This window comes from Cupressus sempervirens, chromosome 7 (genome assembly GCF_028749045.1).
Source record: "Cupressus sempervirens isolate cs-2001-9-10 chromosome 7, ASM2874904v1, whole genome shotgun sequence".
Classification (NCBI taxonomy): Eukaryota; Viridiplantae; Streptophyta; class Pinopsida; order Cupressales; family Cupressaceae; genus Cupressus; species Cupressus sempervirens.
Window position 1 is genome coordinate 668,719,096 of NC_143124.1, and position 14,045 is coordinate 668,733,140.

Here is a 14,045-nt window from a genome sequence, read left to right on the forward strand (position 1 = left end):
TTGATATTCCATATCAAGTATTCAATTGCTATATGTTATGTAGTGGTACAAAATTGACATCAACAGGGTGTTACCAATATTCTTTCCAATTTTAGGAAAGAATCCACTTACCCGTGGAGCGAGTAAAAGGCAAGGTGAAATCTCTAACTATACTTCTGTCTAAAAGCTGACAACGGTGATACCAATAAACCAACACCAAGTCAAAGGCTAGCTGAAAGTCTTTGTGCCCAATAAAAAATGCATGCCATACGTTTGATTTAATGTTACTCAAAATCGACATGTTAGTTTGCATGCTGTGTTTGTAAAAATTTCCATTAGCTGTAGGTGCACATTTTACAAGTGGAAATAATATGGATGCATTCAAAAAGACAAAAAAAATTACATTTGCATTTAGTTCTTCGCCTAGATATCTTCACAATCACTTGCAAGCATTTGAACTTCATTTGGGACCATTCCGATAAAGCAAAAACAATCCGAAAATAAAAAGCCAGCAAGATGGAGGTTTCATGCAAAGTGTTGACAAAATGTCAAACATTTAAAAGTGAAGTGATTTGGCAATTGTCAGAGTTAGAGCTAGCAAGAGTTCTTACACATAATCTAAGCTAATAATCAGGGCAGTGGAGATTAATAGATGATTCATCAATGCTAATATACTGTGTATTTAAAAGGATTGCAATTAAAATAGATGAGAGTGAAGTGAAAGATAATTGTTCAGTCAATTGGATATTCCCATCTGATATGTTTATTATATTCTTCAAATATAAAAGACAGATTATCAACAACGCAAAGTTAGTGGAATGAAAGTTCTAACTTATAACATGGAATATGGCAATCAACAATTGTGAATAATGATTATAGTGATCAATCGTCAAGGAAAATAGATTGACTATACTGTCCAACCAATGATCTAAGAAAACGTGGCAGGGGACTATGATAACCCCAATTCGGCTAAAGTGGCAGCTGTTATTTGATGTGAAGCATTGTCGATAAATAGCAGAAACCAAAGAATTTTCTGATCAATCATATATTGATATTATAATTTGGTCATGCCAACTAATGATTGATATCTTCAGGCAGCAGTTCGTGATAACCAAGTAGGCAAACAAATTGATAACAACCCAAGCCTTGAAAGCAATGATTAGTAAAGACAATAATAAGTTGGTGTGGTTAATATAAGAAAAGAAGGCAATATGAAGGTACATGAGTCCTGCCATTTTCAATGTAAACTATCATTCCATTAGAAATGTTTATAAAGGCATTCATCAATTTTTATATATAATCCTTTTGGACCTGCTCGTATCAAGCAATTGCCTTTTTACGCATTAGTTGATTGTAAGCATATCCATACTGAGCACATTGGGACAATGTTTCAAACCTTCAAGCCAAGAATTTTTATATTTGATGATGTAAGTAGTCCACAAAGGTAAAATGACAATGTATCTGATAGATCATATTTTCTTTGAAACAAATATATCATATGTTTTCACCTGATTAACACCATCAATGTTACCCAGCCTAGCTTTAGTTGATGGTCGAAGCTTTGCCATTTTTTGGAGCGTCTCTTCACTACAAATTGCATATCTGGAGGAAAAACAAAATAAGAGATTAAATGTGTTAGAGATTACTAATGGTGATATATTGGGACAATCCTTAGCTAGAATTTTGCTAATACCTAAAGGAATATATTCAAAACATCAACAATATTCTAGCATTTAACCACTTACGGAGCTGTAGATTCTCTTCGTGCAAGCTCAGTCCTGAACCCTAAAAGAAGATTGTAAAGTTCCACTTCCGTCTGGGAGTAACATGCATAATTGTCAAAAGCAATTTATTCTCCATTAATATCAACCTTGGGATACAAATCACATATTAAGAAAAGAACTTGATTTCACAACCAAAAAATTGAAAAAGTTAAGAATACTAGTTTATGCAAATTTAGTATAAAACAAACATAATAAAAATTGAAAGAACACATCCTGGAAGACTATTAATTCTTACGTAATTCATTCTTGTGTTAAAGCCTAACCTCTGAAAACTGTTGACCTTCAAAGGTAGATAAATTCTCCAGGTCACCATTGATTTTGTTTATATTTAATCCACTCTTCTGACTTTCCTCGGAAAGCATCTCATGGGTTACTGGTAATTTAAGTGGGGGTTGATTGACATTGCTGGCCAACCGAAGAAAACTTTGACCTTGGTGACTAACACTGATAAAGAACACAATAAATAAACACGCAGAGAATGAAATGTAATCAATCTTATCAACCAAATGAACAATTTATTACCAGCTACAGTTCCAAATAATGGCAGAAGGAAGTTCTATTTCTAAAAATTAATCAGACCTAACAATCCTGAATATATCATTCACTCTCTCAGTTAAGTAACCTGCACCACACTGGAAAACCATCAGGTAATGGAACTTGAAGGACCAAAAATAAAAACTTCAGTCAGTAACATGTTTTCAAGTAGTATGTTATTCTTTGGTGCTATATATTATGAATATGTTCTCTTAGATGGAATAAACAATCTTAGAAATATCAAGAGCTGTCAAAGAAGCTAAAAGTAAAGTAAAATTTTAAAAAGTAGAAAGAAAGGAACCACAAATACCAAGACTAATTAGCTGGTCTCCAAGTGCCTTCCACCAGTTTGCAGAATGAAATTTACCCAAGCCATGTACTGGAAGAGTATCAAAATGTTTCTCTAGTAGTTTCTTCGTCTGAGAGAGTAAACATTAAATTATCAACAGTTCTCTATTATCCCATTAGAAAACACTATTCATCACACCTGACATATAAACAGTAACATAACAGATAATAAACAACAGATTTAAAAATATCAATTTCTCTATTGGTTCCACTCAAATCCATAAACATGCTCAAACTCAATCCATGCTACAATTTATAGTATCAGTAAGGTATAAGTCTAACACCTCAAACAGATGCATCCAGAACGTTACCAAAATATGGTTAGTATTTCCAATCCATTTCTTCATTGTGTTTTATTTTTCTGAAGGGGCCTAGTCTTAAGGGGACTTAAACATGTTAACATTTGTAGATAGTAATTTTGTAAAATAAAGTATGTTAACTAGTCGTTAGGAAAATTCATCTACCAAGGATGGCGACAGTTGGCTCTCGTAACAAACCCGAGCCCTATATGTAAGGATCTTAGAAAATGTGAAAGGACATGGTAAATCTGGATATCATTGGTATTGGTAATGTAAACTCTTTGGTACAATCAATAAAGATATATTCTACCATTTGTGTGTACTGTTTCATTTAGTAGTATGAATGCTGTGATAATATTGTAAACTACATTGAGTACGTAAGTTCTGTACTTGGCAGCAAACTCTGCCATATTGAGAGAAACATTTTTGGTGTTGTCGCCTAAATATGAACCCAAGATTTGAAAAGACGGGGGAAGATAGAAGCATGATGGACTGACCCATCAACCAGCAAACAATGATAACTGATAGCGACAATGAGGAGGAGTAAGTCATGAGGTAGGATCAATTGACACAAGATCTTGTGCATGTGTAGAAGAGTACGTCTGACGGTAGGCCGAGCAAAGGGCTCTCCTCACCAACAAGGTATGAGCCAAACTCATGGTGAATGAGACTATGTACGACCTCCTCGAGAGTCTTCCAAGACTGCTTGCACGAAGGCTGCTAGAAGTTGAGGAGCAAAGAGAAGAAACCCAAAGGGAACGAAAAAGGCAACAAGTACTACAAAAATTTTACCAAAGGATTCACAGCAGGAAGAGCCAAGGGACACATGCAACCGTAGAATGAATCTACGGTGGAGGAGCTAAAAGAAACAAAGAACTACAGAAGGAACGTCTAGTTCAACAATTAATGCTCCTCCTTCCCAATAAAGATAGGAGACTCCAAAAGGAAACATACTCGAAAGACAGTGAGGAGGTGGCAAGGTGTTCCTTGTTGATACACCAATATGAGGAAAGGTGGCGAAGATTGAAAATTCTTGCCCAAGAATACCAACAAAATTATGTCACCTGTAACGAATATAAACAAGAAAGCTTCCCAAGTGGAAGTGCCATTAGAGAGGAAAGAACCACTAGCACCACAAGACACGGTGAGGATACAGATAGTTATGGAAGCGAATCAAGAGAAACAGAGCATTCACGATTCTTGCAACACAAACGAAGAGAGAAGCTTAGAAGGAAAAGTAGCAGATTTGTTGAGAACATGTTACAAAGCATAAGAGGATTAGTCATTTTCTACAAGGTAACCATACGTCAAACAGAGCTGAAAACCCTAGGTAGGAGGGAGTATCGTTTCCACTAGAATACATTAGAAGGCGACAGAGGAGGAGAAACCTTGCAACCCAATAATACTCTTGCAGGTGAACATGCAAAACAAGGAGGAGGGAACCTCCAAGGAGTAAACTACCAAAATAAGAATATGAGAGGAAGGATGACAAGTACACTAGACAAACAAAAACTCCCAAAATTTGTGGAGGAAGGAGACCCACCACAACATTGTAAAACATGTATAACTATTTGGGAAGCCGCAAGGTATGAAGATGAGGGCTACTGGCTAAAAGTATTTCTAGTTATGTTGCAAGGCATAGAAATTGAGTGGTACATTGATCTCCTAGCCACACAAAAAACAACATGGATAGATTAAAGAAAGCTTTTGAGGCGGAATTTAAACTGCCAAGGGATGATGATGAAGTGCTAACAGAAATATATAACATACCAAGGGAAACATGAGTGTCTACGTCTATCACGGGAAATTGAAATAACTAATAGAGAAGTTGGGGAACAAGTTGACAAATGAATTTAAGAAAAGGTGGTTCAGAGAAGGGCTAAACCACTCCATTTGAAGGAAGATGAAGGTGGTACCTTCAACCACATATAAGGATGCTTGTGATCGACTCATGGACATCAAGAGTGAAGATAAAACCACAAGGAATAAAAAGAAACTAAGTGGTGGCAGCAGTGACGAAGAAAGGGAAGGAGAATCAAGGACAATTCAAGCACTCCATAAAGACATGATGCGGATGATGAAGGAGATGAAAGGAGAAAAAAAATTAAAGAAGATAGGGAACTGTGGTCTAAGGAATGCCGAAAGGAAGGGCATACAAAGAATAACTATCAAAAAAATTCATTTTGTGACATCTATCAAGTTGTCGAACATGCTCTCAGAGAGTGCCCACACAACTTAAAGGTAAGAAGTGTGCAAGTACTTCTGATCGCAAAACATGCCACCCCACCCACCACACCTCCAACAAAAATTAACTTCAATGCCTCCCCATAGGCTATCTAAATAATAAACATAGAGGCAACAACAATAATAACAACATGCCACGAAGCTGCATCCAGTACAACACAAAGGGCTGCTCAATGATACAATGTAGAAGATGCAATGAGTGAGGATGCTTTGTGCGCAAATGCCAAAATCAGCAAAGTGGCAGGAACAATACCAAGGTTGAAAATATGGGAGTTATGTAAATAGAGGGCGTTTAACTATTCGATCCCATGAAACTAGAGACACCGACTATCAATATTAGAGAATATTGAGAACTCACCAGTGTGAACAAAGCTAAAGTAATTGAACCTTGTTGGGCAAGCTTTAGGTTGCAGTAGTGACTCCTTCCAAATGTTGGGCATTTCTATTCGATGTTAAGCATGGAGATAGATCAATGATTGGAATGTCATTTGGAAATAATAATGAGTCACATCCCAAGTTCAACCGACTTGATCGATACACCATACTAATTTATCTAGTTTGACCATGTGTACAGAATAATTAATCTTGAAAATATAGTCTATTATCTTGCAAAGTTCTTGAATGTTTTTGTGACGCAAATGAGAACAAGTTGTTCAAGAAAATAATTGGTGATAATATCTAATCACAAGTGGGTTAGAGGGCACATGAGTATCATTTGACATTATTACAATGCCCTATTCAACAAGTGACACATAGAGGAAATTGTTTCATATATGTTTTATAAGGTAAAAGAAATTTGATCTTTATTAAATTTTTTAAAATCAAATATATTTACGAGTAAGAGATTAATATTAGCTTGGAGATATTTATATAAACTTTCACAATGTTATGAAAATTTATAAATATTGACAACATTTATAATTCTATAATCTATATATCTATGTCATGATTCATTCTGATCCCATGATTTTTATTTACTTAAGCTACAATTCACATTTTACGTATGTGACGGATTTATCAATTAGGTTTCTTGTTTATGTATGTTAACTTCTATTTGATGATGTGTTTTTTAGTTATATTCAGTAAAGGGTGCATGAAACACGTTTTAAATTGTTAAAATCTTTAAATTTCAAGGGTTTTTTTCACTTTGCCGACTCATAGCAGTGATTCAAGTGATTCACTATTCGAGTAAGCCTTGTCGATTCTGATCCGATTTCAATTTTTGGTTCTTTGTTGCCTTCTATGGATGATATCATAATGTTGGCCAACAAACAAATTAGTGACATCATGCATAGCACAATTGCCATCAAACAAACCAATGACATCATGCTAATGTAAAGTGTTACCTATATCACGACTAACCAAAACACTAAAGGCTTCTCCACTAAGTAAAGGATCAACTTTTATATCCACCTTAAGTTGCTTAATCAAATGATGATGGCTCTATAATCGTCCATTCCAAAACAAGCTATCAAACTCAAATTTGGCTTTGAGAAATGAGTTTGAATCAGAAGCATTATGTGTGCTTGTTGAGAATAAAGGATCTCTGATAGATAAACAATTACAAATATTTGTCGATAAATTCTGTGTAATGTCCCCTTTTTGACAGACACCAGCTACTTATTTTATTTTAGCCTTTATTTTCCTCGGAGGCTAAAAAGGAAAAAGTAAGTGGGAAAAGATATATTAAATTAATTACTTATAAGGTTACTAAACAATGAAATATTAAAAAGTAACTTTATATTTAATTGATTTAATATTAAAGTGATGACATAATAAAATATCAAAAAGTCACTTATAAGAATAAAGTGTTGGATTCCTCTAGAAGCTTCTTGGAGTTGCTTGTGAAATCTTTATAAGGAGCCTTTGGGGGGTCATTTTACACATCTTGAGTTGTATATTCATCTATTGTGTTGAGAGCCTTAGTGCTTGCATACTTGCCTGAGGGTTTGAAGACTTTAAGGTGCCAATTTCAGTTGTGAGATATCAACCCTAGTTGGGAGTGGAGGAATTGGTATTCAGCCAATTCATTTGTGATTAATTGGGAGATAATATTTAGTGATTTTTGTTCAGCCCGTGCATATAATTTTTGACATCAGTTGGTAAGGAGAAAGGTTTCAATTTTCGCAGCAGATCCGAAAAAGCAAAGAGAAAAAGCAGAGCCGAAAAAGCAATCTGAAAAAGAAAAACGAAAAAGCAGTCCAAAAAAGAAAATCCGAAAAAAGCAAAGCCAAAAAGCATGTCATCTCAGCTACTTATTCCAGGTTCTTTCAGTATTTACATTTGGCAATTGTAGATGGATACATTTGACAAGTAATATATGTCTTTTTGTTACCAAAGTATTCAGTCATTGTGAACATTGAAGTATTGAAGGGAAATCAACTTAATTCAGTTGTTCAGTTTGTATGCCAAATGTTTGTAAAAAAGTCTCATTGCATAGTCATAGGATGCATACCAAGTGTTTGTGAAAATACCTCTTGGCTGTAGGTGTGCATTTTACATCAGAATTTCATTTACTTGCATTTGGAAAATAATAAAAAGAAGTTGCATATCACTTTGATTTCCAATTAGTTATTTTGCAATCATTTGTATTCATCAATATCGTTGGCATTCAAAAATCATAGAAAAACAACAAACATCAGCAAACTGAGGCTGCAAGGGAAGTGTTTGACAAAATTCCTAAGGCAGAAAAACAAGGATAAAACTTCAAAAATTGTCAAGGCACTTTACAATGGTATCAGAGCTAAAGTCCCTGCCATCCTGTACGGGTTATGAGTAAAGAGTTTCCAAATGTTCCATTCATAAATCCTTTGGCTAAATTCTATAACAGGGCAAGAAAGGGCTTAAGTCCTTTAGAAATCATGGAAGAAAGCAGTACCCAGCAAATGCTTAATGCATAGTTGGAAAACTCGCCAAATCCAAAAACTCGCCGAGCCCCCCAAAAGTTTAATCGGGAAAAACTCGGCCACATAAAAAAAAAACTCGGGAAAACTCGGGAACCTAAAAAAACCGCTAAAATTTAATTCAAAATACATTTTTTTGCAAATTTCAATGAGAAGATGCATCTAATGAGTTCTTTAGATATATATAAATGCATAGTGGGTACAAAATCACATTCTCATGCTGAATGCTGATGGCGGGAAGCATAATAGTAAATAATTTGTGTCAAACTAGAAGTAAAAACATCATTACAATCACATTTTCCTCTTCCTAGCTCTACTAGCATATTGTAACTCTCTATCTTACATAATATATATAGGCTTTTTGCCTTTTCTTTTTAACAAAAAAAAAAAAAAAAAAAATTTTTAAAAAGAGATTTTCTGAAAAACTCGCCGATTTTTTGCAAAAACTCGGCGATTAGTCGGCGATTTTTCACAAAAACTCGGCGATTTTTTCTGGCGATTAAATCTGAGAAAAACTCGCCAGTCCCAAAAACTCGGCGATTAGTAAAAACTCGCCGATTATTCGACGATTATGCCAACTATGGCTTAATGCTCTTGCAAGAGGGCAATAGGAGTTGAGAGATGAAATGGCAAGAGGAAGAGAAGAACTGTCACTTATCCTTGGACAGCTGGTAGATAACAGAAACAATGGAAATGATAGGAACCATAATAGGACTAATGGGCATAATGGACACAATGGGGGTCAAGAAAACAATGACATAGCTCAAAGTAGTGCTAGAACAGCAAGTAGAGCTACTCCTAGGCCTCTTATGCCTACATTTTTGAGAGAACATGGTGCTGCAAATCACGACCAACAAGTAAGAGAAGAGGGATATGGTGATTATTTGAGGGAGTACAACTCTCTAGGTGATGATTTCAAGGTTGCCATGTCACTAGTAGACTTCTGTGGTCTTAAATTGAGAAATAGATCAAGAAACAATCAACGGGGAGTGCAAAATCAAGACTTGCAATGTAAGGTGGAAAAACTAACCTTACCATCATTTGATGGAAGTAACAAAAGTACAGCTAGAGCTTGGGTTCAGAAGCTCGACACATACTTGCAGCTCAATCCTATGATGGAAACAGAGGCTATCCAGTACGCCATACTCCATTTGGAAGGTGAAGCACATGAATGGTGGTACCATGGACTTGTCACCTTGGGGCATGCAAACATTACTTCATATTTGGAATTCACCCAGAGGCTCATTGACAAGTTTGATCGTAAGGATCCTGAACTCCACTTGAGGGAGTCAGCACAACTCAGGCAAACTAATTCAGTGGATGCTTACATCACAGAGTTCCAACGGTTGGCAGTTATGGTGATAGATATTTCAAAACAGCAGTTTGTTATGCTCTTCATTGAGGGATTGACAGACCCTCTTCGTGGTTGGGTTAAGGCCTTCAAACCAGATTCTCTCCAAGATGCTATCATGAAGAATAGAGACATGGAATATTCTAAATCTAGCATTAGGGCTCCTAGCAAGCCTTTCACATCCCATAAGGACAAGGGGAAGAAGCCATTCCAGAAAAAAAGTAATAAGGAGAACTTTGATGAAGCCTATAGACAGGAGTGTCGGCTTAAGGGGATTTGCTATCATTGCAAGGAGAAATGGTCTAGTGGACACCGTTGCCTAGGGAAAGGCAAGGCTCACTTAATTGAGGTGATATCAGATGATGAGAGCAGTTCTGAGGAAGAGGAACCTCAAAGGGAAGACAATAACGGTTTAGATGAGGAAAATCATGATGAGATCATTGTTTCTATCTCTAATGCTCCTAAGTTGAACTCTTTCAAAGTTCGTGGGGTCCTACAAGGTCATCAGATAGTAGTATTGATTGACAGTGGAGCTACTCATAACTTCATTGATGCATCATTGGTGAACAAGCGACAAATTCCTCTAGAGGATTTTGAGGGATTTAGTGTGATGGTGGCTGATGGGCGTAAGTTAGCTTGTACACAGTGGATTCCACAGTTGTCTATTATGATGGGCAACCACACAGTTACAGATGATTTCTATGTGGTTGACTTGGTGATATCCATGCCATTCTTGGGGTCCAATGGTTGCAATCATCAGGGAAGTACTTACAGAACTTCCAAACCATAGAACTCAAGTTTAGAGATGCTAACGGGCATAGAGTGGTGCTTAGAGGTATGGCATCTAAAGCACCTAAGATTGTTTCAGCTAGACATATGGAGAGTATTTTCAGGCATGATGACATAGTTTGGGCAGCAGAGTGTGTGATCACTCCTAAGGAATCTACAGATTTAGGACAGCCAGTCCACATTGACATCAAGAAGCTATTGGGCAAACATGACAAGGTTTTTGGTGAGATACCTCCAGGGAGGCCACTAGACAGAGGCTTCGAGCATACTATTGAGTTGGAAGAAGGGGCCAAGCTAGTGATTACTACCCCTTATCGCCATCCTAAGAAATTTAAGGATGAGATCGAGATAGCAATCAAGGAATTTCTTGATACGAGACACATTCGTCCTAGCTCCAACCCTTTCGCTTCTTCAGTGGTCCTGGTGAAGAAAAAAGATGGGACCATGAGAATGTGTATAGATTACTGAGCCCTCAATAAGAAAACAATCAAGAACAGGTACCCAATACCCAAGATCGATGAGTTATTGGATGAGTTACATGGGGCAGTATATTTTTCAAAGATTGATCTTCGATCGGGTTACCATCAGATTAGAGTGAGGGAACAAGATGTGCACAAGACTGCTTTCCGATGCCACTATGGGCACTATGAGTTCTTGGTGATGCCATTTGGATTAACTAACGCACTTGCCACATTCCAATCTTGTATGAATCATATCTTCAACAAACAGTTGCGTAAGTTCCTCTTGGTATTCTTTGATGATTTGCTCATATACAGTAAAACTTGGGAAGAACACTTGAAACAGCTTGATGAGATCCTTACCATCATGGAGGAGCAGTCCTTGTACGCTAAAGCTTCAAAATGTGAGTTCGGCCTTAGAGAGATTCTTTATTTGGGACACGTGATCAGTGCAGAGGGTGTCCAAGTACACCAAGAGAAAATACAAGCTATTTTAGATTGGCCCACACCACAATCACTTACAGAGCTATGGGGCTTCTTCGGACAGTGCAATTACTACAAGCGTTTTGTTAAGGGGTTCTCACAGTTGGGGGCACCTTTGACAAATTTGACCAAGAAGGGTGCATTTTGTTGGATAGCAGAGGTGCAGCGATCTTTTGATAAGCTCAAGGAGGTGATGAGCAGTTGTCCAGTGTTGGCACTTCCTGATTTCACGCAACCTTTCATTCTAGAGTGTGATGCTTCAGGGGAAGGTATTGGTGCAGTATTGATGCAGAATTGACACCCTATTGCCTTTGAGAGCCGTAAGTTGAGGGGAGCTGAGAGACTATACTCCATCTATGATAAGGAGATGCTCGCCATTATGCATGCCTTGGTGAAGTTCAGACAGTATCTAGTTGGGGGGGAATTTGTGGTGAGGACAGATCATAACAGTCTTAGATACTTCTTAGAGCAGAAGGACTTGAACGAGAGACAGCAGAAGTGGGTTAGTAGGATACAGGCATATGATTTCAACATAGAGTATGTTAAGGGGAAGAAGAACATTGTTGCAAATGCCCTCTCTAGGAGGCCTTCAACTTGCTCACTCTGTGAGATTTCGGCAGATTGGAAATCCATCTTACTAGTGGAGTACTCCAAGAATACATTTTCTTGTGAGTTGATGGATGGATTGATTCGGGATGACAGGTACAGGATAGTTGATGATGTGATTTACTACAAGGATAGGATCTACCTGGTACCAGAATCAAAATTGAAGGAGAAAATACTACAATCTTGCCATGATACACCCCTAGTAGGCCATCAGGGCTACTTCAAAACTTATAGACAGATTAGAGAGAGGTTTTCATGGAAAGGCCTCAAGGGTGATGTATTGAAGCATGTGAAGGAGTGCGTGACTTGCTAGCAGAATAAGTCCAAGCATACACATCCAGCTGGGTTACTTCAGCCTTTGCCCATTTCTGAGCAGAAGTGGGAGAGCATTTCGATGGACTTCATCATAGGCCTACCCAAGGTACAAGGGAGAGACAACATCTTTGTTGTGGTAGACCGGCTCACAAAATATGCCCATTTCTTTGCTATTCCGACAGAGTACAGGGCTTCACAGATGGTTGAGCTATTTTTCAGGGAGATCTTTAGATTGCATGGGCTACCTAAGAACATAGTCAGCGACAAGGATAGCAAGTTTATGAGTGCTTTTTGGCCGGAGCTATTTAGATTGACAGGTACTGAGTTGACACTCAACACCAGTTATCACCCTCAAATTGATGGGCAAACAGAAATTGTTAATAAGTGGGTTGAGGGGTACTTGCGTAATTATGTAGCAGGACAACAGCAGGCTTGGATCTGGTGGTTGCATTTAGGAGAGTATTGTTACAATACCACACACCATATGTCCATTGGAATGAGTCCTTTCAGAGCCTTGTATGGGTATGATGCACCTTCATTCGTGGCGATGGCTTTTGGTGAGAGTAGGGCACCTAAAGCAAAAAATTGGATTCAGGAAAGCCAAGATATATTGAAGGAACTCAAGGATAATTTGGTAATGGCACAGAATCAGCAAAAGACTTATGCAGATAAACACAGGGTTGAGCGCAGCTTTGAGATTGGTGATATGGTATATCTACAATTGCAGCCTTATAAACAGTCCTCTCTTAAAAAGAGTGGAACAAAGAAACTAAGACCAAGGTTCTACGGTCCATACAGGGTTATCGGGAGGATTGGGGAGGTACCGTATGAGTCAGAGCTGTCTGCGAGCAGCAAGATTCATAATGTATTTCATGTTTCATGCCTCAAGAAGGCATTAGGCCAGCAGGTTATCTCTTCCACGGATCTTCCACCACTTGATGAGGAGGGACATTTGGTCTTGGTGCCTGAAGAGATCATTGATGTCAGAGAGAGGAAATTGAGGAAATTGTGGAACAGAGTGATTAAGGAGTACTTGGTGAGATGGAAGGATCTATCTGCAGAGGACGCCACATGGGAGAATGAGCAGATTTTACAGCACTAGAGTTTGCAATTGCTTGAGGACAAGCAATTTCGAGAAGGGAGGACTGTAATGTCCACTTTTTGACAGGCACCAGCTACTTATTTTATTTTAGCCTTTATTTTACTCGGAGGCTAAAAAGGAAGAAATAAGGGGGAAAAGATATATTAAATTAATTACTTATAAGGTTATTAAACAATGAAATAGTAAAAAGTAACTTTATATTTAATTGATTTAATATTAACGTGACTAACATAATAAAATATCAAAAAGTCACTTAAAAGAATAAAGTGTTGGATTCCTCTAGAAGCTTCTTGGAGTTTCTTGTGAAATCTTTATAAGGAGCCTTTGGGGGGTCATTTTACACATCTTGAGTTGCATATTCATCTATTGTGCTGAGAGCCTTAGTGCTTGCATACTTGCCTGAGGGTTTGAAGACTCTAAGGTGCCAATTTCGATTGTGAGATATCAACCCTAGTTGGGAGTGGAGGAATTGGTATTCAGCCAATTCATTTGTGATTAATTGGGAGATAATATTTAGTGATTTTTGTTCAGCCCGTGCATCTAATTTTTTATATCAGTTGGCAAGGAGAAAGCTTTCAGTTTTCGTAGCAGATCCGAAAAAGCAAAGCGAAAAAGTAGAGCTGAAAAAGCAGATCCGAAAAAGCAAAGCGAAAAAGAAGTACCAAAAAGCAGTCCGAAAAAGCAAATCCGAAAAAAGAAAAAGCCAAAAAGCATGTCATCTCAGCTACTTATTGGTTCTTTTGGTATTTACATTTGGCAATTGTAGATGGATACATTTGACAAGTAATATACGTCTTTTTGTTACCAAAGTATTCAGTCATTGTGAACATTGAAGTATTGAAGGGAAATC

The 14,045-nt window shown here is 37.5% G+C and overlaps 1 protein-coding gene across 1 annotated transcript in view; it reads right to left on the minus strand.

Annotated features, from left to right (window-relative positions):
- The window catches only part of LOC149548440 (uncharacterized), a 330,750-nt gene that overhangs the window by 68,395 nt on the left and 248,310 nt on the right, over positions 1-14,045 (minus strand). Inside the window, exons 12-16 of the mRNA XM_089792508.1 lie at positions 2,608-2,716; positions 2,343-2,385; positions 2,027-2,207; positions 1,725-1,795; positions 1,488-1,581 (exon numbers count right to left, since the gene is read on the minus strand). Coding sequence (XP_089648634.1) covers positions 1,488-1,581; positions 1,725-1,795; positions 2,027-2,207; positions 2,343-2,385; positions 2,608-2,716 — 498 coding nt within the window. The remainder of the gene's footprint in view (positions 1-1,487; positions 1,582-1,724; positions 1,796-2,026; positions 2,208-2,342; positions 2,386-2,607; positions 2,717-14,045) is intronic.